We start from the raw sequence: 26,306 nt of genomic DNA, 5'->3' as shown, positions 1-26,306 counted from the left end.
TTTTAATAACAACTTGTTTTACAATTCAAAAAGCCTATATGCATCTACTCACGTAGTGTGCACTGGTTTATACTGTGGCATGTGACCAATGGACTGAACTCTAGAATCACGTGTGCGCATCCAAATCTCTCCTGCTGACCTAATGCACTTTTTGTGTTGTTCTCTGAGACATACGATACTTCGGAGAAAAGTGTCTGCTGAACAGGTGAGTAAATGTACATTTAAACTGAATGTGTCCTGCACAAAATGCTTCAATGAATTTCTTTGGTCTCTGGTAGAGATCTAAATTCATCGTGAACAAGTTCAAATATTTGACTGAGAGGGATGATGAATGATGATGATTGTTACTATTGTTGTCAATAGTAGTGCGACTATCGGCAATGAATGGAACCAATTACTAAATTAAGTGATCATTGAACTCATTGGAGCGCTTCTAACTCGGCGAGTTGCGTGCAGCGCCCCCTGTCGGCGGAGGGCGAACCCCCGCGCCCCCACCCCACCCCACCCCACCCCACCCCCTTCCCCTCCCCTCCACACGAACATCCGCACAGCTGTGCCCGAAACCGTTTTCTTCGCTTTTGTGCATCGGAGGGTGGAATAGAATAGCGCGCCGGGCTCTCGCAGCGCGCCTTAGCTACTCGGCCACTTAGTTTAGTTAGGCTAGTAGTTTAGGGTTAGTTAGGATTAGTTACTGCAGTAGCCCATGATGGAAGATCGCTGCTGGAGTGAAGGCGTCGCGTGCCGGGCGCGGAGAGGATGATGATCAGAGTTCGGTCGGCGCAGAAACGGGGACACATCAAAACGGTACCGCGCGCTCATTCTCCACCTTTGCGGGTGGGGAGGGGGGCGATGCTCGCTCTTTGTCTTGTTACACGCTGCCTGCCAGCCGCCTCGAGAATGGCTCATGAATTATGAGACTGTTATTATATGACATGTGTAAAAAAAAAAAAAAGAAAAAAAGCCACTACATAAGACATCGGTTGGGGGAATTAATTATAAATTACACAAATTGTATTTTCTCTGAGATGTACGTCGCTTGGAGTTGGAGAAGCGTCTGCTAGCCCCTACACGAATCATGGAAACAGAACTAAAAATTCGGTCCTAAGTTCTTACTGTGACGGCGGGGAAGTGGCGAAAGCGCGCTGGCTCTTTATTTCTTTCATTAAGAGGGGACAATATCGAGGAGTAAGTCGGAACGGACGTTTCGCTCCGTGAAATTCGTGCTTCGCGTCAGTCGGAGTCGCTCGCTGAGCGAGAGCTCGCGCGCAGCACGCGCAGCTCGGCTCCGCTCCTCTCAGGTCGCTTTCGCGAGTTCCGAGGTCTCGCGCCGCGGCGGCAGCGCGCGCGCACACAGCGCCGGCCGCCTCAGTCTCTCGGCAGATTTCAGTTGTTTTCCAGTCCGGTTTCACGATTTCTTCCATTAAGTTAACGCCGCAGAAACAGGGTGTCTGCGTGTGTCTCTTTCCACCGTTTGCGCGCACCAAATGACGAATCGTGACTTCAGTTGCGCTTCACACGCAGTTTTTTTTACCTGACGTGAAGAATAACTCGTTGTTTTAAATGTAATTTAGCTGAAGAGGTTTAGTATCTTTGTGTTACATATTTATTAGTATATTAATTTACAGGGGAGTTTTAAAAAGATCATAACCCTATTTTAGAAATAGTTTTGCCTGAACTAAACTAGTCTAAGGATGAACTACTACAGCTTTGGTCATACAAAGGAAGTTGTGTTTTCAATGTAGTCTGGGGGGGGGGGGGGGTTCTGTATGCATCCCCTTCACTACACATCATGGGGTGAATTAAGCATGGTAGTGTTATTTCTAGCTGTTTCATCTCGGCCTCTTAAACATGTGTACACCAGCATCCTAATATATTTGTGTGCAGCTAAAAAAAAAAAAAAAATGTGGGCTTTCTGCATGATCTCACACTTCGAAGGGAGCAAAAAAAAATAACCGTCCAGAGTTGGTATGGGAAGCAGTGCGGGATGCCTTTTTTCCATCCTTTTCAAAGAATTCAGCTGAACCTGCTGTGTAAAATGCGCCGCCTGACTCGGGGAGACGGACCATCTGAAACGACAGCAGGACAGGAAGCATCGGCGGTTTGTGTGTCAGTTACCGCTTCCTGTTGCTTTTGACAAGGCGGTGCTCTGAGCTGCAGCACCGTGTTCGACAGCCGCCCGGCTCCGTCCTTCCCCTTCGCTCATCTTCGATGTTCTCTACCTTCGTTGCCGGTGAGCAGAACTCGCGTCCCTGCGGGACACATGGATACCGAGGCCTTGTTCTGACCCCAAAAAAATTGTCTTGTTTCCCCATTCAGCTTCCAGCTGGTCTGAACGCTGCGCTGGAGAGAGGAAAAAAAAGATGATGGCAATGCTTTGTGACTCCTTAAGTAGGGAGTTCTATACTCTATATAGATCAGTCCTCCTCCTCGAGACATGTCATCCTGCAGGGTTTTGCTCCAGCCCACGTTTAACGCACAGGGTACAGCAGGTAGCGTAGTGTTTACACCCGTCACCTTGCATTCCGAATGTTTCCCTGCTTGAATCCTTCTTCTCTAGAACCTGTGACTGCGTTATTTATCCCAGATTGCTTGAGTAATACACCCTGCTTTGTTTGGTAAGTCGCTGTAAATTTGCATTTTAAGTTGCTTTGGACATGCATGTCAGGTAAATAAAAACCAATAATAATAGTAATGAATCACTTAGTAATGGTATTAAGCACCACCTGGTTTGTAGACTCAAGTGTAGCACAGGAGGACTGGAATGACATAGTGCTGGATTTTGCAACTTTGGCGCTGTCAAAATCTCAAAAATGTACAAAAGGCGTTATGTGTGCTGTTCCAAAGACGAAGGAAGTGAGACCTTCAGGAAGCTTTTCGTTCCCAGCTGAACTCATATAGACGCTGTGGACTGGAGCAATGGCACGCGTGTCCTCAGCAGGACGTGGACACATGTTCCAGTTTTTACCGTGATGCTCGTTGAATGAGTTACCACTTTATAGCAGTGCTTTTATTAAGGGGCCGCCTGATGGGGAGTCCTAAAGCGTGCTGAGTGTGCAGTTGAATTTACTCTCAAGGTTACATGATGCTTATTTTTAGTTTGCTGTGAGAAGTCAAAGCGACGATGCTCTTGTGACTAATTGTAACGTGACAAAAAATAGCTGTCAGACAGTGGATATTTCGCCAGGGTGGAGACCGCATCCTGGCTACACCTTGCAGATGCTCCATCGGTGGAGCGCGGATTATTCTCGTTTCGTTTTCAGTGCGCACGATCGCGTGCTTTTCACGGTCTGCTGTCAACAGGGCTCACTCAGAAGATGTGTGCTTATAGGTACATGGAGGATATAAACTAATATGAACCCGTACACAAAATGTGGTCGACTGGTTAACGTCCATAGCAGAAGCCACATAGCTGGTGCAACACAGACCTTGGTCAAATAGCTCGCGGTAACCGTTGTAGTTTTGCGTGTCTGTCACACAAACCTTGGTGTAGTCATCATCCAGTATCTGAACTGAAGCCCTGGTGTCTACAGTGCGGCTGTTTGTACGTATTGTAACATTTACATTTGTGCTACTGGGGGACGCATTTGCCAAAGCCATGTACAGTTTAGAGTAAAGAGGAATGCATCCCACAATGGATTGAGTGCTTAGATACAAATGATTGTCATAGCGTAGTTTGGATTAAAACAAATGATGAATAAAGCAGAATGTGTGTCTTTGATACCACTACTTCCTTAACACATATCTGAGTAACTGCCTGTGGATGTGACATGAATAGCAAATGTGTAGACAAAAGCAGCAGAAGGTGAAGGGATAACTTATAAAGGTGTCAGGACCTCGGGAAGAAAAAGGGGTTGGAAAGAGATGAGTTCTGAGACGCTTCTTGAATCTGGAAGGGATTCAGTAGGTTTGAGGTGTAGAGGGAGTCCATTGGGAACCGAGCAGCTGAGATGAGGAAAAACGAGAGAGGGAGACATGTGGGAATTCTTTGGCACGTTGAACACATCAGCCTGTGCCTCGGAGGGCTGTGCTCAGATTAAATATTTATTTAGCTGCCATTTTTCTCCAAAGTGTCTTAGAATGTTAAGCTATGTATACTCACACACGCACAGTCTAAAACAGCTTGTCCCGAGCGGGCTTGTGGTGAACCGGAGCCTAACCCAGTAACACAGGGCGCAAGGCTGGAGGGGGGTGGGACACATTCAGAACGGGGTTACGTATACTGATTTTTATTTATTATTTATTTATTTATTTATTTTTTTTTTCTATAAACAGTTTAGGGTTTTGTTTAGGGTTTGTCTGAGAGTACAGGTGGCAGCTGTAATCACTGTGCTACCTGGTGCCCCGCACACACACCACCCACAAAAGATGATCATGTTTTAAGACAAAATACAGTTCAGTGGGAATTGCTGTATATAGCCATACTTCTCCCTGTGAAGAAAAAAAAGATGTATTTCATTCTTGCTGGTTTTTGTGTTTGAGAGAGATCAAGAGTGTGAGAGAGAGGCCAGCTTCAAACCACACATCGGAATGTTGCCCTCCCTTTACAATTTTGTGTTTGTGCCTTAAAGCCCACCCCCCACAATCCTGTCTGCCCCGAAAGCAGAACCAGAGCAGTCCATGAGAACTCGGTGACTCTTCGATTTGTCACTGCCGTTCCCAGATAACTCTGGAAAACTGAAAGAGCGCTGCTAAATGACGGTCAGAGCTGGAGACATGCCAGCATACCTTAGGATTATTGGGACATTCTATGCGGTGCTAAATAACGGGGCGCGCAGAGAAAGCAAGAAAAGCAGCAGGTCACGGGGGTCAGACCTCCAGAGCCTGGGGTATTTCCGGCACTGTCTTCTACATGTGTAACCGCGGGTCAAGTTTTTCCGGCTACAGTTGACCAATAAGTACAAACACAAAGTGGAAACCAAAACAGAATGGGAGAAAACGGGAACCCAGGACTCCCACAGTCCATAGAGGTCATCTGTCATTCCACTGCTGTGACATGACAGTGATTCATAGCTACTGGCGGGAGGGGGAAAAAAAATAAACTCCATGCAAATCCATCCAAAAGCAAGTAAGTGCAAAAGCAATGCAAGTCCATGCGAATTCAAAAGCCATCAGCCAGGGGACAGAATAGTGGAGCGCATCCTAATATCAGTGGCGCAAGGTCACAGCATGAGGAGACCGTTAACGATGACCATATGGCGACTGTGAGTTAAGTATGGATGCAAAAATGTTGTTTCTCACCGTGGTGCTAAACTTGGTGTTAAGCTTATGAGTGTCAGTACTGAAATCCATCTGGATGTCATTACAAAAGTGAAGTTCTTTGGAATGTATGATGCTGTGAAAGGCCTGAATTCGAAGGATTTGCTCTCCGGTAGCTACAGGATACTCCATCCAGACTGTTACTGTCCTCCGCCTCTTAGTAGTCCCCCACACAAGAGGTCCAAAATCAAAAGCGCAAAGGTTCTCTCGGTTCTTGGCTCTGATGTAGTGGAATGAGCTCCCTCTGTCCTTCAGGACACCTAAATTTCGCTCTGAATTGAAGAAGGGTCTCAGAAACACCCAACCTCTTTGGTCCCACTTCTCTCCTGATCTTGTATCTGCTCTAAACCTTCACTACACTACCTGTCAAAATTAAATAAATAAATAAAAAGATTCACTCTAAATTCTCTGTTCAGCTACTTGTGTATTGTATGCTGGCAAAAATGGTGCGTTTGCACTAACTGATTGTTTTAGGAATCGTGTCTATCTCTGCGTGTTGGCGAAGTGCACCTTTGTTTTGAGTTGTGTAGACTTGGTTTTGGTTGACCTTGTGCAGTGTTTGGTTGCTTCATTTATGACATTTTAAGCATTTTTCCAGCAACTTTTCCAGTATGCCATTAAAATTATACTCTTGATTCCTAGTGGTATGGAAGAGTGGCTGCATATTGACATTAATTCTTTTAAAACATGCTGAACTGGGTACACAGAATGCAAGCATTTGGGATGACACTTTAGGTGTTTTGGTTAGAATTTGCAATTATTACAATCTAATCTTGTAACTTGTCTATTCCACTCACTGCTGCAATATTTTGGAGTTTAGTGTCTAGTTTTTGCAGTACTTTGTCTTTTAAGTACTAGCCAAACTGGAAGATTTTGGATTTTTTTTTTTGTTTGTTTAGCTGATGTTTGTGCCCAAAGCTGTTTCCAGTATCTGTAATTGTTACAATAAATAACAGAGCACTGCTCAGTAGAGAACATCCAGCACTCCCTAATAATTACTCCATTATTATCTGCCCTTTTAAATCTAAAGCAGTTCTTTGTACAGTTTATTCAAAATAATTTTAGTAATTATTATCATCTGTGACTAATGGTAGTGAACTCTTCTAACAATTATGTTGTTTTTGGGACAGAATCTCCTCTGTAATATTGTGGGCATTTGTTACATTTTAGAAAGAAATACTCAAAAGGAGTTATTGCAAGACTTTACCCTTGGTCGTTTAGAGTTTACTGTAACGCATGAGCAGAATACCCAGTAAGAAATTCCCCCGTCTGCAGTGTTCTTCCCATAAACCACAACACACACACACACACACACACAATGATATGAGCCAATTTAACCTTAAGAGGTTGGCTTGCTTGACACTGCTTCTTGAGACCATATGACTCTAACGCAACTTCTTTGCACTTCAGGAGTATGAGACCCAACCAAAGAGTTCAAACTAACTTTAATATGCAGGCTTTATTTCGTTACCTGACATGTGACTTTAAGCATCTATACAGGTATGCGCCACTTTACCACGTTTCAGACTGCAATGGACCCCATATACGACCGTCACGGTGGTCCTATAAAAATATAATGGACTACAAAAATTCCTAAGAGCGACGTCATATCTGTCGTATGGGTTGTAATGCGATGCATTGCTCACATGTTTTAATAAACAGCTCTGTTACTGGTATATGTTTACTATGCAGTAGTTCTATTGTTATTTTAGAGTGTACTCTTTCTACCTAAAAAAGTTCCGTAATGTAAGACAGTACTGTACACTCCATGGTGTTCGCTCAACGACGAAGTCGAACTGCGACTGGTTTCACAGAACATAAATCACCGTCCTTAAGTGGCACATACCTGTACACGATGTTTAACAGAGTAGCTGTTATATGTCTTCATCAGATTTCCAACAGTGGAGCTCTTCCTGGGACCTGAGCAGAAATTCCCTGCTGGATTAACCTAATTGTGTTCTTACCCACCACACAAGTTTATAACTGCTCCACAAAACTTAATTTATCAAAATCATAAATATTTAACTTGGTTCTCCTTTCACTTTTCTCTGACGGAGACTGAAAGCGAAAAAATGCTGAGAATCTGGTCTGAGGAAAGGACACATTCCATATATATCCTCTAGGCTTTGGAGGCCGCCTGTACAGCAGCTCAAGCTAAGAAGTTTAAGGGATTTTTGCTGTGTGTGCCTTGACCTCACAATTTCACCCTTCACATGACATCAATATGGACATGTCCATGTTTTACTGGTGTCTTTATGTCACCACCACATCTGCTTCCACTGTAGTATGGTGGGACTGGTCCAGAACTTGCTGTTCTACTGGGTTGTGGATGGTCTGCTGCCTTGGTTTGATGTGCTGTAAAGAGAATTGAGATGATTTAATTCAAGTTGTCTATTACTGTATACCGTACATGGACCCAATATTAAAAATGTGCAGATTTCTTTGGGGGGGAATAAAAAACTACTTATAGAACAACACTATTTTATGTAGATCTGTGGATTTGTGCTCATCCGAGAATATTAATCTGGTTTGGTTTCTTGTATTTGTGGCCTGTATTTCTGCATCATGGTTTCCTGTTAGAGTTCAGCCCAGTGAGACCTGTAGGAAGTAATGATGTGTGTAAACATGGCTTTTTCTGCGTAGGTTCGTCCCCGTGCTCGAGTAGCAAATCGGCACCTGAATGTCGGTTTTTTCGGAAATGAGTGCGAAGTTCTTTGCGTGGGAAGGTGCCCGACAGACGAGACCCGGCTTTGATTCACTTCTCCCGCTTTGTAGGCGCGCCGTCTCGCACCGAGCTCATAAGATGCATTTCTCTTGTCCCTGCATACAGTAGCTGTGTCATGAGGCTAGACTGTGCTTTCCACACAAGAGACCAATTGATGCTGTTTGTACTTTTCATTTTGGCATGAGTTGGCATGTTTTTCACGTTTCCTTGGTTTCCTCCAGCAATCTAAACACGTGTTTCAGGTTTATTACCTATAGCGAGTGTATGTCTGTGAGTGATTGTGTGTTCGAATGCCATTTGATGGACTGGCATCCCATCCAGGGTGTACCCTACCTTGCGCCCTATGCTTCCAGCCAAGGCTCTGGACCACCATTTATATCTTTAGTCAATGCTTTCCTTCAAAGCAGCTTACAGTGTTAAGTTGCCTACATTTACTGGCACTGGATGGAAAGAAAATGTAATAATTTATGCATTTCTTACAGCTTGGAATCTCAAACATGACACACAGTTCAATGTTTGTTTCTCAATAGCATGACATCATAGATTCTGTATTTGTTTCATTTGTTGGTTAACAGCAAGAGAGAATCATTCCATGTATCATCATCAAATATTGTGCAGTTGACACAATTTTAAAGAATATTCAAGTAATGTTTTCTTCATTTTAGTTGATTTATGCATTTTTTTCTACATCTTAAAACTCATAGGGTCCCTTTAGTTACGGTTCTATGGGGGTGCGGTGGCGCAGTGGGTTGGACCGCAGTCCTCCTCTCCGGTGGGTCTGGGGTTCGAGTCCCGCTTGGGGTGCCTTGTGATGGACTGGCGTCCCGTCCTGGGTGTGTCCCCTCCCCCTCCAGCCTTACGCCCTGTGTTGCCGGGTAGGCTCCGGTTCCCCGTGACCCCGTATGGGACAAGCGGTTCTGAAAATGTGTGTGTGTGTGTGTGTGTGTGTGTAGAACTCTTTGTTGGTGAAATGTACTTTTGTTTACTGTAAGTTGTACATCTCTTTGGGGAGAAGTATCTGTCAAATAAATAAATATAAGGATTAGTTGAACTACCTTGCTGTTAGTTTAACTAACTACTATAAAACTGATGGCTGTCAAAACAGACCTGTGTCAGTTTCAGCTGAGTTTGGTCTTGTCCTCTGCAGTCTAAGGGGACCCGATACGGTAGTGGAGGAAAACACAGGCTTCTTGTAGAGAGAGACAATTTGACATCTTTGACTGGTCAGGGGCCGACTGGGGCTGGCAGGTGTGTCCTGCTGGGTGGATGGAGACCCTGCCTGCTGCAAACTGAGAGCTCCGCAGCACTCTCTCCCTGCACGTGTCGCAGTTTGTCTCCTCTCGACACTTGTACCCTCACAGCTGAGCTGTGTCCTGCCAGCTGTTAGTTGGACAACTACAAGGACGGGGATGTTTCATTGTTCAGAGAGCTGCATGACCCAATGAATAAAATTTACAGCCCAGTCAGTTTTTTTTTTTTTAAATTAAACTTGGGGTATAATAGAACTACCCACATAGCTTTTGTATTTTGTGTATTTTTTAACTTTTAATGAAGGTTCATGGACTATGGTGAGGGATATCCCTGTATGTGGACATTGTCAGGGGTAGGGGGTTGGGGGAATTAACAGCTAAGACCTAGGGGGAGTGTGTCATTCCTGCCTTCCCCATCGATGCCTGGCCAGGCAGTCCTCTCCACAGCCTCAGCTGTCGTCTTCTTGCTTTCCATTGTATCAGAAAAGCGGCACCGCTCTTTCTGTTGCACCGGGTTCTGGGTTATTCTCTGTCGGAGTCTTTACCCATGAAGCTTTCTCACATTTTGCAAGGCACTCTACACAAGTAACGCTCACGAAAACAGCAGTATGAACTTTAGTGTTATATAGTGGTTCTAAATGTGTCCGTTTGTCTGTTTTTGCATGTCTCCACAGATAACATCAGCTGTTGGTATGGCAGCAGCATAGCCCAAGTGATTAAAATAGCTGAGTGCATTTGGTTAGAGAATGTGCATTGGTGATTCTCTGTAACACTTCACATACCTCTTCAGAGTAGTCTTTGCGCGGTAGTTGATTGTCTGTTTCTTAATAACATCCAGTGTCTTGCTGTGAAATGGGTCTTCTTCATGCGAGCAGCAGAACGCTCTTTGCCAGTTCAGTGTACGACCGGTCTGATGACGGCATTCGTCGAACCCTTTTTTTAAAATACTGGTTTACTTGCAAAGCTCTCATTTCCGTCAGCGAACTTCTGGTTGGTTGCTGGTTAGTTACATATCTATGTGGCAACTGTCATACTTGACATGAGATCGCTCTTGTGACAGAATTCGTGACCGGACCTTCATTCTGAGATTGCATCTTTATGCTGAGTGAACTAATAATTATTTTCTTTCCATCCAGATATTGACATGAAGAAGGACATCGACACATTAATAGCGGAAGAACGTGCTGACATCATTTCAAAATATGAAAAGGTTAGTAACGCTGCAGCAAAGTGAAGAGGAAAATAAGGCAAACATATTCAGAGTCACTCACCCTCAGTGTTTTGTACTGGGACAAAGAATGTTTAGGTTTTCCAGATTCCAGAGCTCATGTAACTGTGTGAAATGAAGAGAGGATAGTACAAATTCATAGTAATTTCCTACGGTACTGAAGCTTGAAACTTCCAGCGAGGAATCAAGTACAGGCAGTCCCTGGATTACAAACGAGTTCTGTTCCTCAGTCTGTCTTTAAATTGGATTTGTAAGTTGGAACAGTTGTTTGTCTTAGTATACAGTATATCGTGTGCCTTTCTGTGCATTAAAAAAAAAAGCATTAAAGAAACAGTTCCGGATACACTAAAACATCTTTAGTATAACAATGCAGTTATAATAACAGTAATACAATGTAATGATAATAAATGTAACGGCAATATTTATAATAGTGAGAGAGATAGAAAGACATAATAAATGTTACTATAGTATTTATAGAGAGCGAAAAAGGAGAAGGAAGAGAGTGCGTGTGTATAGGTAGGTATAAAAAAACATTAAAGAATCTTTAATGTTCACTTTTCCCATGTTTGTTGGCGTTTCACTTTTTTCTGATTGTTTTATTATTTCTGCTTTAGTTTCAATCGCAATTGTTTTCCTTTTCTTTGATGCATCACCATCACTTGCAGCACATTTACGCTTTGTTGCAATGGTTATGAGGGTAAAAATAAAAAAATTAAAGCCAAATACAGTAACGCACAAGACACTGCTAAAGAGAACATGGCCCGACTGAAAAAAAGGAAGTCTTTGTCCTACCTCAGGCTTACGTGCCCATGAGCCCACGAACCGCTGTAGAGGCGCAATGTTTTGATGCGCGTCTCAAAGTAGCGTCCGTTTGTTATTATGAATCATTGTATTTAACTTGAATTTTTAATATAATAGGCTTTACAGGGGGTGGTTCGTAACTACGGCTTTTACGTTAGTCAGATGTCCGTAACCCGGGGACTGCCTGTAGGCTGTGGACTTCTGCAAGTCAAGTGTGATTTTTCTGAATTTTTTTCTTACTGTGCAAAGCCATTTCTCTCGGTGCTGCTTAGAATAAGAGTGCTTAGAACTCGATGCTGCATCTGAGTCTCCTCTCTCTGTTGATGTGATGCACTCATTGCAGTTTACTCTGAGATGTACGTTGCATTGATGTCACTTTGGACGAAAGCATTTGCTAAATGAATAAATATAAATGATGGTTGTCTCTGAACTTGACGGGTCGTCCGAGTGGTTTTATCAGAGCTGCGTTAGAGAAACAAGCAACAGTAGCGCTGATTAAGTTTTGCCGAGTCCTGGGGAAAAAACTAAAAAGCGGTTCTCCGTTTCTCGTACAGGAGACCTTTGCTATGTTTTTCTGCTGCTTTCTTTTAAAATAAACCGAACACAAAAAAAGGTGCTTTTTTTCCTGTTGATGCAGAAGGTGAGAAGAGTCTAAGATGCAGCACAGCAGTTCAGTTTAAGTCTACAACAATTTCCCCATTTTTGTCACGTTTATTCCTTTGTATGCGCTGAGTTGTGACTGGAATTACAGGAATTTTTTTTTTTTTTACAAAATTTAAATGCATTGTTAGTTATAGTTTTGGCAAGCAGAAGGCAACATCTGTGGTGAAGATATTGTCAGCGCCTTTTTGATGTGTAGCCTCTTTTTAAAGGCTACTCCACAAGTGTTCAAAATCTTCTTGGTGGATCTACAAATAAAGGATATTTGCATATACCACTTACTCTTTTTTTTAACCTCTATGTGAATGTATAAAAAAGGACAAATAATGATTATTACTCAGAATCACTCCAAAACCAGAGTGTTCCCCATTAGGGCAAAAGACTTGTTTGTGACCATGCCAGCTGTTGACGTGTCAGTGATGTGCAGAATCTTACCACATAAATTAAATGTTTTAGTCATTTTGGAAAGTCAACTTTACTTCTCATACTTATCAACACAGAAAGCCTATAGGAAGGTGATATCTCAGTCGACTCTTCCTTCATATAGGGCATCAGGTGGCGTAGTGGTTAGGACTGTGAAATCTGACGGTCCCGGGTTTGACTCTCACTCGTGCTGTAGTATGTAACCTGAACTCGCACACATAGTCTGAAGCCGCTTATCCCAAGCGGGGTCACGGCAAACCGAAGCCTAACCCGCCAACACAGGGCGCAAGGCTGGAGGGGGAGGGGACGCACCCAGGACAGGATGCCAGTCCATTGCAAGGCACCCCAAGCGGGACTCGAACCCCAGACCCACCAGAGAGCAGGACCCGGCCAAACCCGCTGTGCCACCGCATCCCCGTAACCCGAACTGAAACCATAAAAATGACGTGCATAAATGGATTAAGAATTGTAACTCATCTTGCAAAATGGTATCCTAAGATTAACCATAATAATATAGTCATGCAGTGGAAATTATTGCAAGTGGTGAAAGACCAAGCGTGAAGAGGTCTTCCTTTAGCCGCCAAAGTCATACATGGGCGCGATTGTCCCGTTGCAATGAGATGAGGATCTGAGGAACTTTTTGTGGTTAGCTTCATTGTGATTGTAACTTAAGATCAAGAGAAATTGATAGTGCTTGTAACTTTGGCACCCTTTAAAATCACTTTAAAATCCCATGATGTTTAGTACAGGTTCTGGCATCATCTAGCACAGCAGTTGCTTTTGTTTCACACTTGCTGTGCTGGTCATGTGCAACCTCAGTGGCTGCATTGTCAAGCAGGTGTGATTTTAAGAAAAGGCAGAAGTGCACTACTGTACCATATGTGATCCCCAGAGACTCCATTTCCTGTTCTGATACCTGTGACCTGAATCTTGTTTGTTGGGCTTTCTATTTGTCTTCTTTCCTGTATGAGATGTGTGCACCTCTTTACTGTGTGTGTGTGTATGTGTACTGTTTATTGTTGTTGTATAAAAAGCAGCAGCTAGTGTAGTGGTTGAAAGCTGAGATTTAAAGGACCTGGGTTTGAATCCCACCTCCTGCTGTAGTACCCTTCAGCAAGGTGCTTCCCTTGAACTGATACAATAAAAATTAGAGCGCTCTATAAATGGGACATTGTAATAGACTGACATCAGACCCAGGGTGTACCCTCCTTAGCCTCACTCCTTGTCATTATAGGATAGGTTCCGGACCACCACCACCCTGATTTGGACAAGTGGTAAACAGCAGCGAGTGTATAAATGGGTGAATAATTGCAGTTAGTAACAAGGCACCTTGGGGAAAAGTGCATAAAGCTAAATGCATAAAGTTTGTAAATCAGGGAATTAACTGCCTATTGCATATTTGTTATTTCAGGGTAATATGTTATATCTTTTTGTATTAGCTTCTTGGTCGCAACATATCATTTTGGTTTAAATCAACTTCATGCAGACCTTTAGCCATGCTTCCAAGCCAATAAGCCCTTCTTTAAGCACGTGAATGTTAAGCGTTGGAAGGACCTGACCATCTGGATATGGGAGAATATCACTTAGTATTTAATACTAAAAACGGTATATAATTAAACAAAAGATTTGTGACATTGAAAACTTTCACAATAAACCAATAGAGGACGGAAAGGTGTAGCCTTTTCGTCGGTTCTAAAACCCCAACTCATGCTTTATAGTTTCAGGGAGAGCTCATTGACCAGTGGGAAGATGCCACCTTCAATGTGTACAAGGTCACGGACCGTTGTGGCTTCCTGCAGTGAGTAGTTTTTCCCCATCCTTCCTTGCTTGTTGTAGCACAGCAAATGCCTCCTATGAAGATGCAACAGGTTCTTGCGATGCAGCTCTATGGGTGAAGATTGAGAGTATGTTGGATGAATGTTTTTTTTTTTTTAATCACGTTATCTGCCTTTACATTTTGGAACACCTAGTGATGTGGCGTTTACGTGCAGAACTAATTTGATTTGTTTAAATATTTTCTGCAGTCAAAAGGAGCTTCCAACTCCAAGTGCACTTGAGGAGAAGGTAAAAAGTGTGAATAAATAAAGGAACCTGCTCATATTATGGTTTTATGTTTGCCATTGTTAGCCTCTCTTCGTTCTGATGTGAATTCATACCCTTGAACTTTTTTCATTGACTCCCTCTTTGTCTAATGTTGGTCTGTTGATTGAGAGATTATTAAAAATAGTTAAATATTCCTGTACTTTCATCTTTGCCATTCATTTCCTTATTTATCTAGAGCTGTTTGGTAGACTGATAAAGCATTAAATACACTTTAATGGTACTTTTGTACTTACTTCCGCAGCAAAAACAACAAGAAATTGAAAGGGTGGATAAATGGCTAAAAATGACCAAGAACTGGGAGAAATACAGGAATAGTGACAAGGTGAGTGGGGGTTTTTTTGTGTCGTTCTGATGACTTTTTCAGTTTTGAAAATACTTTTCGCCCTTGATGACCCCTGCTCTGCTCACCTCTGTCATTCAGATGTCACGGCGCGTGCACAAGGGCATCCCTCTTAAGCTGCGGGGCCAGATCTGGTGCTTGCTGCTCGATGTTGAGAAGGTGAAAGAGGAGAACATGGGGGTCTATGAGGTGGGTCAACTCTGTGCACCCTGAGCCGCATCTCTTCATAAACCACTGTCTGCTCCACTCTGTTTCTGGAAGGATCTCAGGCTCCCTGTTAGTGTAAAAGTTAAGGTCATGGACTTGTAAACTGCCCAAGACGAAACTTCACTCCCCTCTACTGCGCAAATACCCTTTAATTGTTCCAGAAAAATACCTTGCTCCGTAAATATGTGAATTTGTAAATAATTTAAGATAAATGAATGTTTCTGACAGTTATTATTGGGAGGTGATGGGTTTGGATAACAAAGATGCTCATTTGTGACTCTCGGAGCGTTTCCTGTTACTCCAGGAAGTGGTATCCATGGTAACTGCATGGCTGTTCAACAACAGTTGACTGGCGTTATTTATCATGCATCAGGCCAGAGTGAAGCCTGTTTATGAGTTCAAGAAACTGAGCTGCAAAACATGTCACAGTGATGAATGTGTTTTTGTGTGCAGTTGATTTAGACACGACCCCTGTCCGATCAATGTTTTCATTGGCAATTTTAATTACCAACTCTGCTGTTCACAGAAAATGAAAGTGCAAGCCAGGAACTGCTCCACCGAAATCAAGCAGATAGATCTCGACATCAACAGGACTTTTCGAAACCACATCATGTTTCTGGAGCGGTTTGGAGTGAAGTAAGTAGACGGCCATGTGAGGAGGGCCCATCAACCGGGCTTGGACAGAGGTGTCCTTCTGAACCACAGAGGGGTTTTTAATAACACTGTAGATCGCGTTGGCTGGATCCTGGCTTGGATTTTGTTTCCACAACGGTGAAAGTCACATGCAGGACACGGCCCTTCCTTTATCATGAGCAATGTTTTAACATGGCCTGCTTGATCACGTAGCCTGTGCATGATTGCTGCTATTGTGCCTTTGACTTAGGCATGCGAAACGTGTCATCGTGGGTGAGGCTCTTTACAGGATGAGTTAATGTGGTCAACTGAGTGAACCAGCAAGACCTGTGAAAGCTGCCTGAATGTACATGGCTGCTTGAGTAAGAGGGGTCCCTTTGTGATGGAGATCTGCGTCTCATGTTTCTAAAGATTGATGCACGATAAAAATCGACCGTTGGCGTCTAAACGTGTTTTCGCATCCATCACCTCGGGGGATCCAACGTCCCATCTGATCGCTACCTGAAATTTCTCAGCAGTCCTCATAGTCGAATTGAGATGCACACGTGTGTAATAAATGTGATTAAACTAAATAAAGATGAAATTATCAGTGATCTGGTTTGACCTGATGAATGCATTTGTGCCTTACGTTGGAGAGCTGCACCAACTTCAAGCAGGCGGAGGACAGAAATAGTGGCCACTTCCTCTCTGTCGGTGTTGTGCTGCTCTTCCCGTCAGACTCGGACCCTACAGGAAATAGCGCGCGCAGCCCCTCTGTTAGTCACTCACAATACGGCTTTATTTAGAGTAAAGAATGCAGCTCGCTTCCAGTCGAGATTCAGTTTTCCTGTATGGGCTGCGTGCATGTCTGAGTCCAGCACGTACCTTTTTCACGTTTCAAAGTGGCAAAAATGCAGTTTCTGGTGTTTGACCCAGTGTAAGTAGTGTATCTAGCAGTGTAAGTCACCGCGGTGAATAAGATGTGTGGGTTCATAACACTACGTAGAGTTCCTTGGAAGTCGGTTTGGAGAAGAGTGTCTGCTAAATAAATGAATGTAAATGTACGAGAACGCCATTTCACAGTGCATCACGAGAAGGCAGTACCGCAGTTTCCAGCAGTGAGGGGTTCTAGTTTTGTTCACCGGTGACCTCTGACCTCTTGGTCTTCCTGCTCACGAAGGTTCCAAGAACAAAATTTTATAGGATCTCTGTTTTTGCTCTCATAGGGTGGAATAAACTCCCTGTGTCTCTCAGAACTGCTGAATTCGTCCAAGTAGTTTAGTATGGCCCTCCCGCATCAGCTTCGCATTTCCTATCCGACACAAGTCTGTAGGCAGCAACTTGTGTAATGTGCGTAGGCGAAAAAGTGATATTGGACAAACTGTTGACAGTTGTGTGTCTGTGTCTAAAGCTCTTTGCCTACTGTGAACTGTACTTTGTGTACTCAGTTGTAAGTAGCTTTGGGCAAAAGCATGTGCTGAGTTAAATGTAGATTTACACCGCCGTTTTAAATGGTGTTGAATGACTTATTGCTGCAAACACATTAAGGGAATTTGTGTGACATCAGCTCTTTCTCATAATGTCAGGGAGAGAAGCTCAACGTTTGCAAAACTTCCCTTTTTAGTTGTGCGGTAAGAGTACAACACTTTGTGTCGGAGTCAGATTACGGTGCGAGTTAATTGTGATCACAAAATACATTTTGTGACCTGAGCAACAATGATGTATCAAGGACCATGTGTGTTCGGGGCAGCTGATAACATAGTGGTTACAGCTGCTTCTTTTAGATCTGAAGGTTGAAGATTCGAGCTTCGGTCTGCCGCGACCCCGCTTGGGACAAGCGGTTTCAGACTCTGTGTGTGTGTGTGTGTGTGTGTGTGTGTGTGTGTGTGTGTGTGTTAACGTTGTAAGTCGTTTTTGAGGAGAACATCAGCTAAATTAAAAAATGTCATGTTAATGTGATGTGTGAAGATGAGCTCCTTCTCTAGTAAACAGCTTAGGAGGCCTGTAGTTTCCAGACTGAAACCATAAAAGCCGTTTTGATAACTTTGTCTTGCAGTTGGGCTGAAAAGCAGCAGAAGAGATGACAAGCAGGGATAGATTTTACCTGTGACTGAGTCTCCTTTCTCCACAGGCAGCAAGAGTTGTTCCATGTCCTGACAGCTTACTCCGTTTACAACACAGTAAGTGCGGGACGTCGTCAGAGCTCCCGTCCGTTACATAAAATGTCGTACCGTTGAAAGATAGAAGGGGATTGCAATTCCTCCACTCCGCTGGGTTTTGTATGCTCTCGCTGACACCATTGTCTGGTTTTCCAGTAACACTGATATCATGTTTTATTCCTTTGGTTTGTATCATTGTATGAGAAAGTCTGCAGTTGACTCAGGGTTTGGAGGTACGTTTTACAGAGCTAACTATCCATTACCGAGAAAGCGGAATATTTGACGTCAATACAGATGCACGGTATTCGCCATTCTTCGTCGCACAAAACTTTGTCTGTTCCGCGTAATGTCGGACAAAAAATGAATGTTCTAAGGTGATCAAACGGTTGCAGAGCAAGACCTTGACTAAGGCTTCTCCTGGAGCACTGACCAAATAGCCCATTGGTACTAGACATGTCAGCATTTTTCCACTTTCAGGTAGTCGATATTCCTCTACGTGCACCTGAGTCTGCTTCCGTAACCATGGCATTGAAAATTTGTTCGTTTTAACACTCATTCCTAATATTAAGTGGTCAGCTTGGTGTGTACTGCAAATGAGTGAGCGATTGGCAGGAGTTGAGAAACTGAGTTTCGTGACACATGCTCTCGCAGTCCACTCAGAGCCGAGAATGAGCTGGACTTGCTTGGTGAGGTGTCAAAGCAACAGGAAACGCTGCTGCTTTGTGCCCTCTTTCACATTCTTAATGAAGAAAACGCATTGTGTCCATTTCAAAAGACATCCGCGTCGCAGGCAGATGATGGGAAGCCGCAAAGATACGCAAGAAGGGAATGACTCAATGACACATGCACTTTACGTTAGGCCATTGGAAGAGAAATTATTCGTGCACCTCTTTCAGTTTTATTAAGTGGTTCCATATGGTCAGGAAGGAAAAGGTAGTTTTACGAGTTTGCTTGTGTAGGTTTGTTGTTAAGAGTGGTCTATTAATGTACAGTTGTGAGGTTGGCAGTCCCAAAGTGTGGCATGTGGAGAGGCCTCACCCCTTGCCCCCTGTTGTGTTCACAGGAAGTGAGCTACTGCCAGGGCATGAGCCAGATTGCGGCCATCCTGCTGATGTATATGAACGAGGAGGATGCCTTCTGGGCTCTGTCGCAGCTGCTGACCAACCAGCGGCACGCGATGCATGGTGAGGAGGAGCGGCTGGACCGACCCATCTGAAACTGGGAGATCACTGGTCCAGCTCTTCTTAAGACACCTGTTTCCTGGAAGTCAAAACTATTTGTTAATCTCTGAACCTGAGCACTTTAAGTGCTAGGAGATGGGTGTAAATGAGTTTTGAAAATGACAAGCTTTAAAAATGACATCGTGAACCTCATGTTGACACCTTCCTTTTCTTTGAAGGATTCTTTATCCCTAGCTTTCCTAAACTCCAGCGCTTTCAGACCCATCATGATCAGATCCTTTCCAAGCTGCTCCCCAAGTTGAAGAAGCATTTGGTAAGGTTTGTTTTGGTTTTTTTTTTTAGGTCAGGGACAGGAAATGTTTAAAGTGACCGATCAGAGCGAAGGGACAAGCTAGTGTAAACTCTGAGCCTTGATGGTCCGTTTGGGCTGTACTGTAGATTTGGATGGCTTTTCCTCCTAAATCACATACTCTGTCCTCCAGGACAAGGAGCAGATGTCAGCTGGGATTTACACTACCAAATGGTTTCTGCAGTGCTTTATTGACAGGGTAAGAAATTTTACAAATATGTGCCTCAATTTGGGTTTGTTTGTGTGTGTGTGTGTGTGTGTGTGTGTGTGTGTGTGTGTGTGTATATAATATATATATATATATATATTATATGCATGTGTGTTTAAATCCACAAATGCAGACCATGTGGGGTTTTACTCATAGTAAAAAAGCCTTTTTTAGATGGTCTGCTTTAAAAAGAAAATAGCAGGAAATTGTTTTATCAACTGGGTGAATTTTTTGTTTAAGGGGCAAAGATTGTAGTAATAAATGGCATTAAACTCAATGAGAAGTCCCCGCAAATGACGTGTAAAAAAACAGCAGGTTTGGTAAAATGTAGAGATAAAGTAAGTAAAAACTTAAGTAAAACGTTTAGTCGGTGAAAATTTTAAAAAATTGATTTTTTTTTGGTGGGTTAATTAGTATGACAAGCATAGAAACAAAAATCCCAATTTTTCCAGTTGTCCAAATATTTTGCTAGATCTTTCTGATGGGAAAATGTATCAGAGTCCTACACAAATCCCTTACTTTTTACAGAAAAAAAGAGAACATGTCCATATATAGTCTGAAGTAGAGAAGATCTGTTCAAGGGCACGGAAGACGGCATAAATCCTGCATTCAGTGCGGTTCTGTAGAAAATTCAAATTAAGTTGGTTTTTTTTCCCCTCTTTTTTCTCCCTTGGAGAATGTGAGTCCCTCTATCACAGAGTGGCCTCCCAAATCAGGGTTTGGAGTAGAGCAGCTGTGTGGTTTTCAGGCCAATTCAGCTTGTTCTTTACTTCGTGCGCACCCGTGTATGTATAAACTTACACACACACACACCAGCAGGATTCATGGCTTCTGTGGTATGGACCAAGGCTAGCTGCTTTCAGCACATTTGAGCTTTGCAGTGCCAAGTCCTCAGAGCGTACCATGTTTTCAGGGGCCCTCCATTTAATAACACAAACCATCTATTTATTTTTGTTGATTTGCATTTTTTTTTGGTCTTTTTACACATTTTTTCCCGTTATTTAGCTTTGTGTTTTCTCCCACATCTCTAAACAGACACCTGTCACCCTGACCCTGCGCTTATGGGATATCTACATTCTGGAAGGGGAGAGGATTCTAACTGCAATGGCCTATACCATCCTCAAAATACACAAGAGTAAGTCCCTTCCACGTCAGTGTTTGCTAATAAGCCGTCCTGATATTTATTTAGCTGTTTGTTTAACTTTTTCCAGGGCTCTTTACAATGTTAGAGTTTTGCTCTAAGTTGCTTTCAATGATGCACAGTTGGGTCATTTTTCAGTTCAGGATAAGAATCATCTTCATGGGTAATCCAGCAAGGGCGGAGATTGCAAGGTCACTCTAACAGTCAAATTTACACTGTTTCAGTTACTAATCACTGGCTGGTAGTAATAATTGACTGTCCATGAATTGGTCAATTGACTTATCATTGGCAGGCTTGGATTAATTGATTCTCTAATGATTGGCTTGTCTGGATTTTTCAATTCTCGAACAAATGTCTAGATTGGATTGTTGAATTCATGAATGGATGGATGACCTATACTGGTTCTCTTCCTGCAGAGCAGCTACTGAAGATGTCTCTGGAGGAGTTGCGAGAGTTCCTGCAGGAGAAGATTGTGGAGTCCTTCTGCCTGTCCAATGATGGCGTCATTGAGCAGCTGCAAGCCTCAATGTCAGAACTACGCAAAATGAAGCTGGACCTTCCTCCCCCAGGTTGCCTTAGCACAATATCGGCAGTTGTTTTTTTTTCCCTTTAAGTATGCTGATTGATTACAGATCTAAAGGCAAACATCTCATTTTACGAATTCTTTCTTTCCCCAGCGAAGTCAGATGAACTCCCGAAGAAGACCCTGGGCCTTGAGGTGCCTTTGGTGCGAACACCAGTGAAGCCTCTTGTGGCTGTCAACGGGAAACCTGAGCCCCAATTGCCTCCTCCGAAGGTGGGGATTCCGCCAATTGGACAGTGGCAGGACAAGAGCCAACCACCAAGTAACAGTTTGGATTTCAGGATTCCCAATGGGGACGGTCCTCAGCCAGTATCCGGTGAGAAACCATGTTTGCCGCTAAAGGTGCCACTTCATATCAAGTGTGAACTGGTGGAGGATGCTGAGCGCAACGCATGGAGAGACAGCATGGACTGGCCTCCGCCTTACGAGCCCTCCGAGACGGATGTTTTGCAAGATGAGGGGGAGCTCCTGGACTTACCAGACCTGCCTCCACCCCCACCAGTGTACCTGGAGGACTCCTTGGGGAGTTCAGCCCAAGCCACTGCCCTTGACCTTGATCCTAGACCAGGGCCTGAGGACCTCGCCCTGAAGGATACCGGACTGCAGTTCAGGACGCCACCATTGCCTGTCACATTCCCAGCGACACTGTCAGTGCCCCCATCCTCCAGCAACAGGCGGCCATCCAACATTTCCCAGTATGACAATCTCTCCGAGGGAGAGGGGGAGGTGGACCGCTGCCTGGACCATCTGTTAAAGATTGCAGCTACCTTAGACCCATCTCACCCAGAGGTCAGAAATGCGGCCGGACCCTCTAACCCTGCAGAAACCTTGAGATCAGAGTCGCCCTCATCTTTCCCTCCCCCACCACCCCCTGTCTTTTTCCTACCTGGAAAGCCATCCCCTCCGCACCCCCCTCACTCACTGTCTGTGCCTCATCCTCAGGAGCAGCACACCAATGGTCCACACGTATAGCCTGTGGCCGCAGGCCAAGCCTTGGTCACTGCCTCTCTTGGACGGACTGATCTTTCTCAGCGCCACTCAGCCAACCCTCGGGCTTCCCAACCAAAGACAAAACCACCAGGCTAATCTGGGCCACAGTCAGAGCTTGTGGGGGACCACAGTGGAACTGGGCCCATTTAAGGGCTGGAAGGCCACCAAGCCGTTCTTCACCAGCAGCTGTAGCCATGAGCCCTCGTAGCCCCCCAGGGCGATCTGGAGCTTCTTATCTTCCAGTCTGGAATTTTTCTCCCACCTTTCCAATTTCCAGTGAAATTTCAGCCCGTGAGCCGTCACAGCTACTAGTAAGCAACATGTCTTTGTATGATGATTAATTACACAATGCTCCATATTTACAACAGGGCAATTTGTAGTTGAATTATATGTACATTTATAGTTGCAGCTGTATTTGAACTTAGAGGGGCAAGATTTTGGCAAAGACTAGTCATTTATTGTCAAATCAATATGTGTACAATACCAAAGAAGTCCAGAACTGTAAATGACTAATGTTGCACTGAGGCAAAAGGTTGTTAGTTCAAACATTGCACGTTGTTTCATTTTTGGCCCCAGTATTTATTCTGTCCCAATACAGATGTTTCTTCCACCATTATTGCGCAACAGATGAATGTCAACTATTCTGAGCTCATAAATATTTGCAGCTTGGGCCCTTTTCAGAGGCATGTTATTTATTTCACATAATTTTGCTGTTTTTAACGTTTAAAACTTAAACCTCCATACGCAGTGTCTCAAGACTTTGTAGCAGTAATGTACAGTAGATATTTCCTAAATATTGTATTTAAATGGGAACAGTATTGAGGCTTTCAGCCTCCATGTGTTGTGTAATATGTATATAACTCCCTGGATGACGATCAGTCTCTTTATACATAATTAGTACAGAGTGATGACATGCTGTAAGAATTTCCACTGGCTGTTGTCCACAAAAGCAGACATGTCACTTAGGAAAGTTTGAGAGCAAATCCTTTTGTTGGTCAACATCTCCCCCTGGTGTTATTGTGTGTTGTGCTCAGTTTCTGCATCATTTTTATCTCTCTGTATTTGGAGGCTTTTGAAGGCATTTCAGATTGAGTTTTCTGTACAGTTTTGTTTTTTCTTTTTTGTAAAGCATTGTATATGTTAATTTTATCAGACCTTCATGTGTTGTAAGTTATAAGCTATGGAGAAACCCCTCATTACACAAATACCCCACCCCAGACAATGTGGAAAAATCCCTACAGTTCCAAAACACCCTTAAGTTTTTGTGTGTGTTTTGTAGAGGTGAGGTTAGGAATAATTTATTTTATTATCATGACAATCAACGGAAAAGACTCGCAATTACAGGAATACAAAGGAAAAGCGTTGTTTGTTTTTTTTTTTGTGCGTGTGTATTACGTGTTGGGCGGATGTAGTAGTGATTGTACACGTGGCACAGCAGCATTCGTTGGCTCACTGTTTAACGCTATAATCCATCTAGGCCAGGAAACTGATTTTTATAAATCACAATGAAACGTGTATTATTAACCTTACGGTGTGAGCAATTTGTTTTCCGAAGTTTTCCTTCTGCTCGGAAGTGTTGAAGCTGCTACCCGTTCGGCTTCTCCGTTTGTACTGTTGTATGCTGATGTGCCATGTGTAACAGTTTTGGGGGGAAAAGGTCTTTTTAGCAAAGCCTGTTAAATACAGCCTTTAATTGCATTATTAAAGGTATACTATGCATGGAACTAAATTTGTGAAAAAGTTAATATTTAATGTGTATTTTTTCCTTCTCCTGTTAACATGGGATCAATGAGGATTATTATGCAATGTTCTCAGCAAAGTTTTTTTTTTCTGCCAAAATGATAAACTGTACAAGTGCACTTAGGTAATGTCTGCAAGTGAAATTTATTTACTTGATGTAAATAACAGATATATTCCCAAAAAACAAAGAGTGCCACAAAGTAGTGCATAAGACAACAGTTGTGGCTCTAAAGATGATGCAGTGCTGGTCCAGTGGGTAGAAGTTAGTGGTACTAACCCCGGAAAAGAAGGAAACTTGAATACCAAAATTAATGAATGACCAAAAAATAAATACCGAAACTGTAAGGTTTGTTGGGTTGAACTCTGATTAAAAATGGTCTACAAGCCTATAAATATGTTAAAATACCTTCAACTGTGCCTAAAAATACATTTGTTTTGGGTTTTAATCTTTTGCATAAATAACCCTGTCATTGAATGGGAAACAAACACTGACCCATTCTGACAATAATCCATTTTCACTTTAAGCTTTATTCATTTTAACTGAGTTTGCCACAATTGTCAGAATAAATTCACACACGTGCAATATCTATAGCTGCTTGTCCTTGGGGGTGGAGTCACAGAAAACTGGAGCATGATGTAGCAAAGCAGGGTGCACACCCAGGATGCCAGCTCACCCCAAGCAGGACTTGAACCCCAGACCCACCAAAGAACAGGCCCTGGCCAAACCCACTGCGCCACCACACCCCCCTAGAATAAATTGAGAAAGATAATTGTATATTTCTTTCAGTTGTCACAATACTGAGATTAAGGAAACATACACACACTTTCTGAACCGCTAGTCCCATTCCGGGTCACGGGGAACCGGAGCCTAACCCGGCAACACAGGGCATAAGGCTGGAGGGGGAGGGGACACACCCAGGAGGGGACGCCAGTCTGTCGCAAGGCACCCCAAGCGGGACTCGAACCCCAGACTCACCAGAGAGCAGGACCTGGTCCAACCCACTGCGCCCCCCTGATTAAGGAAACGATTGTGTTGAATTTGCTTTTCAAAATGAAACATTTATACAATGAATACCAACTCTCTGTTCTAGCTTATATCTCGCAATGGATTAATAATTATGTATTAGTAATTATTATACTTTATGTAAAACTACATTTGAGGTATTTACTTGGGAGAAAGGTACTTGACAGAAGTCAAGTGCTTTTTTTAGCTCTACACTCTGATTCAGTTTTATTTTTGTGGTAGAATCACCAAAGAGTGGAAAATATTAGATATTGCCATCAGACGCTCTGCATAAACCCCAAGATTCATAAAAGAACTCGCATGATGTAGCCTCATGCTGGGAGATTCTCATGGCCATTTACTGTGGTAAGTAGGCTCTTCTATGTTATAAGGTTGTTAAAAATTTAATATTCTGATTCTGCATTTTTAATTTGGATGACAAGGGAGATAAATGACCCTTTTACATTCATGGAGTTCTTGTACGTTGGTAAATTTTTTAGGCTTTTATGAACCCAGTATGAGAATATCTGGCAAACTTTTATACAAAGCTGCTTAAATTTTTCTTTAGAGCAGTATATTTTATCGGAGCAACTTCAGAGTAAGTACGGTACCTTGCTGAAGTAGTTGTACGAGTTGAACCGGTAACCAGGTCACAAGTTTTCCACTTCCACCGTTGGGTCCAGAACATAACTGAGAGCCTACAGTGCAGTGAATTCTTTCAAGGGCTCCTGTAGATCCATGACCTTTCTGTTCAGTGCTGCTTTTGTCAGTGCAACACAATTCTTCCAGAAATCTTTTGGCTGATGGAACATAGCGATGCATCTCATACCGGCTCTTCTAAATCCCACCATTTCCCTCTAATGTCATGAGTAACCCCTGAAACATTTAGTTTCTCACACACATCATTTGGCTTTCTGTCCCTGCATTCTGTCCTCTGAAGGGATGCGGCACCTAATGATCTGAGTCATTGTTCCTCTTGCCTGGGCTTTCTTCTTTGTTTTGATGAAGCTCCTCTTTGCAAGATCAAAACAGGTTTTCTTTTTTTTTAAATTCTTAATGATGTGCAAACACGTAAATGCTAAATGACCCCTTTTACTTTTTCTTCACAAATGAGTCTTTTAATTGCTTTTTAAATTTGAAGAACATGAAAAATTTATATTGCTCCTCTCCACATCTCATTGCTCTAGTGTCCTTATGCAGATATAGTTCCACATTTCAGATGTGGGGACTTGGAATATAATACTGTACACTTGTTTTACTACCAGGGGGGGTGCAGTGGCACTGCAGGCTTGGCCAGGTCCTGCTCTCTGGTGGGTCTGGGCTTCAAGTCCTGCTTGGGGTGCCTTG

At 43.2% G+C, this 26,306-nt stretch overlaps 1 protein-coding gene across 2 annotated transcripts; it reads left to right on the top strand.

Annotated features, from left to right (window-relative positions):
* The first annotated feature begins 552 nt into the window (after positions 1–552).
* Positions 553–23,941, top strand: LOC108934692 (USP6 N-terminal-like protein). 2 transcript variants are annotated; one of them, XM_029256450.1, is made up of 16 exons: positions 553–804; positions 2,011–2,230; positions 2,317–2,360; positions 10,368–10,441; positions 14,062–14,141; positions 14,368–14,407; positions 14,688–14,768; positions 14,868–14,975; positions 15,520–15,629; positions 17,737–17,785; positions 18,828–18,948; positions 19,164–19,258; positions 19,428–19,493; positions 20,538–20,637; positions 21,060–21,212; positions 21,321–23,941. In XM_029256450.1, the coding sequence occupies exons 4-16, from the start codon at positions 10,376–10,378 to the stop codon at positions 22,196–22,198; spliced, it is 1,947 nt and encodes a 648-aa protein (XP_029112283.1). In that variant the 5' UTR covers positions 553–804; positions 2,011–2,230; positions 2,317–2,360; positions 10,368–10,375; the 3' UTR covers positions 22,199–23,941. The 2 variants fall into 2 exon arrangements, with proteins under 2 accessions (XP_029112283.1, XP_018608247.2); XM_018752731.2 differs by lacking the exons at positions 2,011–2,230; positions 2,317–2,360.
* The last annotated feature ends 2,365 nt before the right edge of the window (positions 23,942–26,306 follow it).

The sequence above is a fragment of the Scleropages formosus genome, chromosome 11 (assembly GCF_900964775.1).
Source record: "Scleropages formosus chromosome 11, fSclFor1.1, whole genome shotgun sequence".
Classification (NCBI taxonomy): domain Eukaryota; kingdom Metazoa; phylum Chordata; class Actinopteri; order Osteoglossiformes; family Osteoglossidae; genus Scleropages; species Scleropages formosus.
The sequence above is the reverse complement of the archived record's forward strand: the minus strand, read 5'-3'. Positions and strand labels throughout refer to the sequence as shown.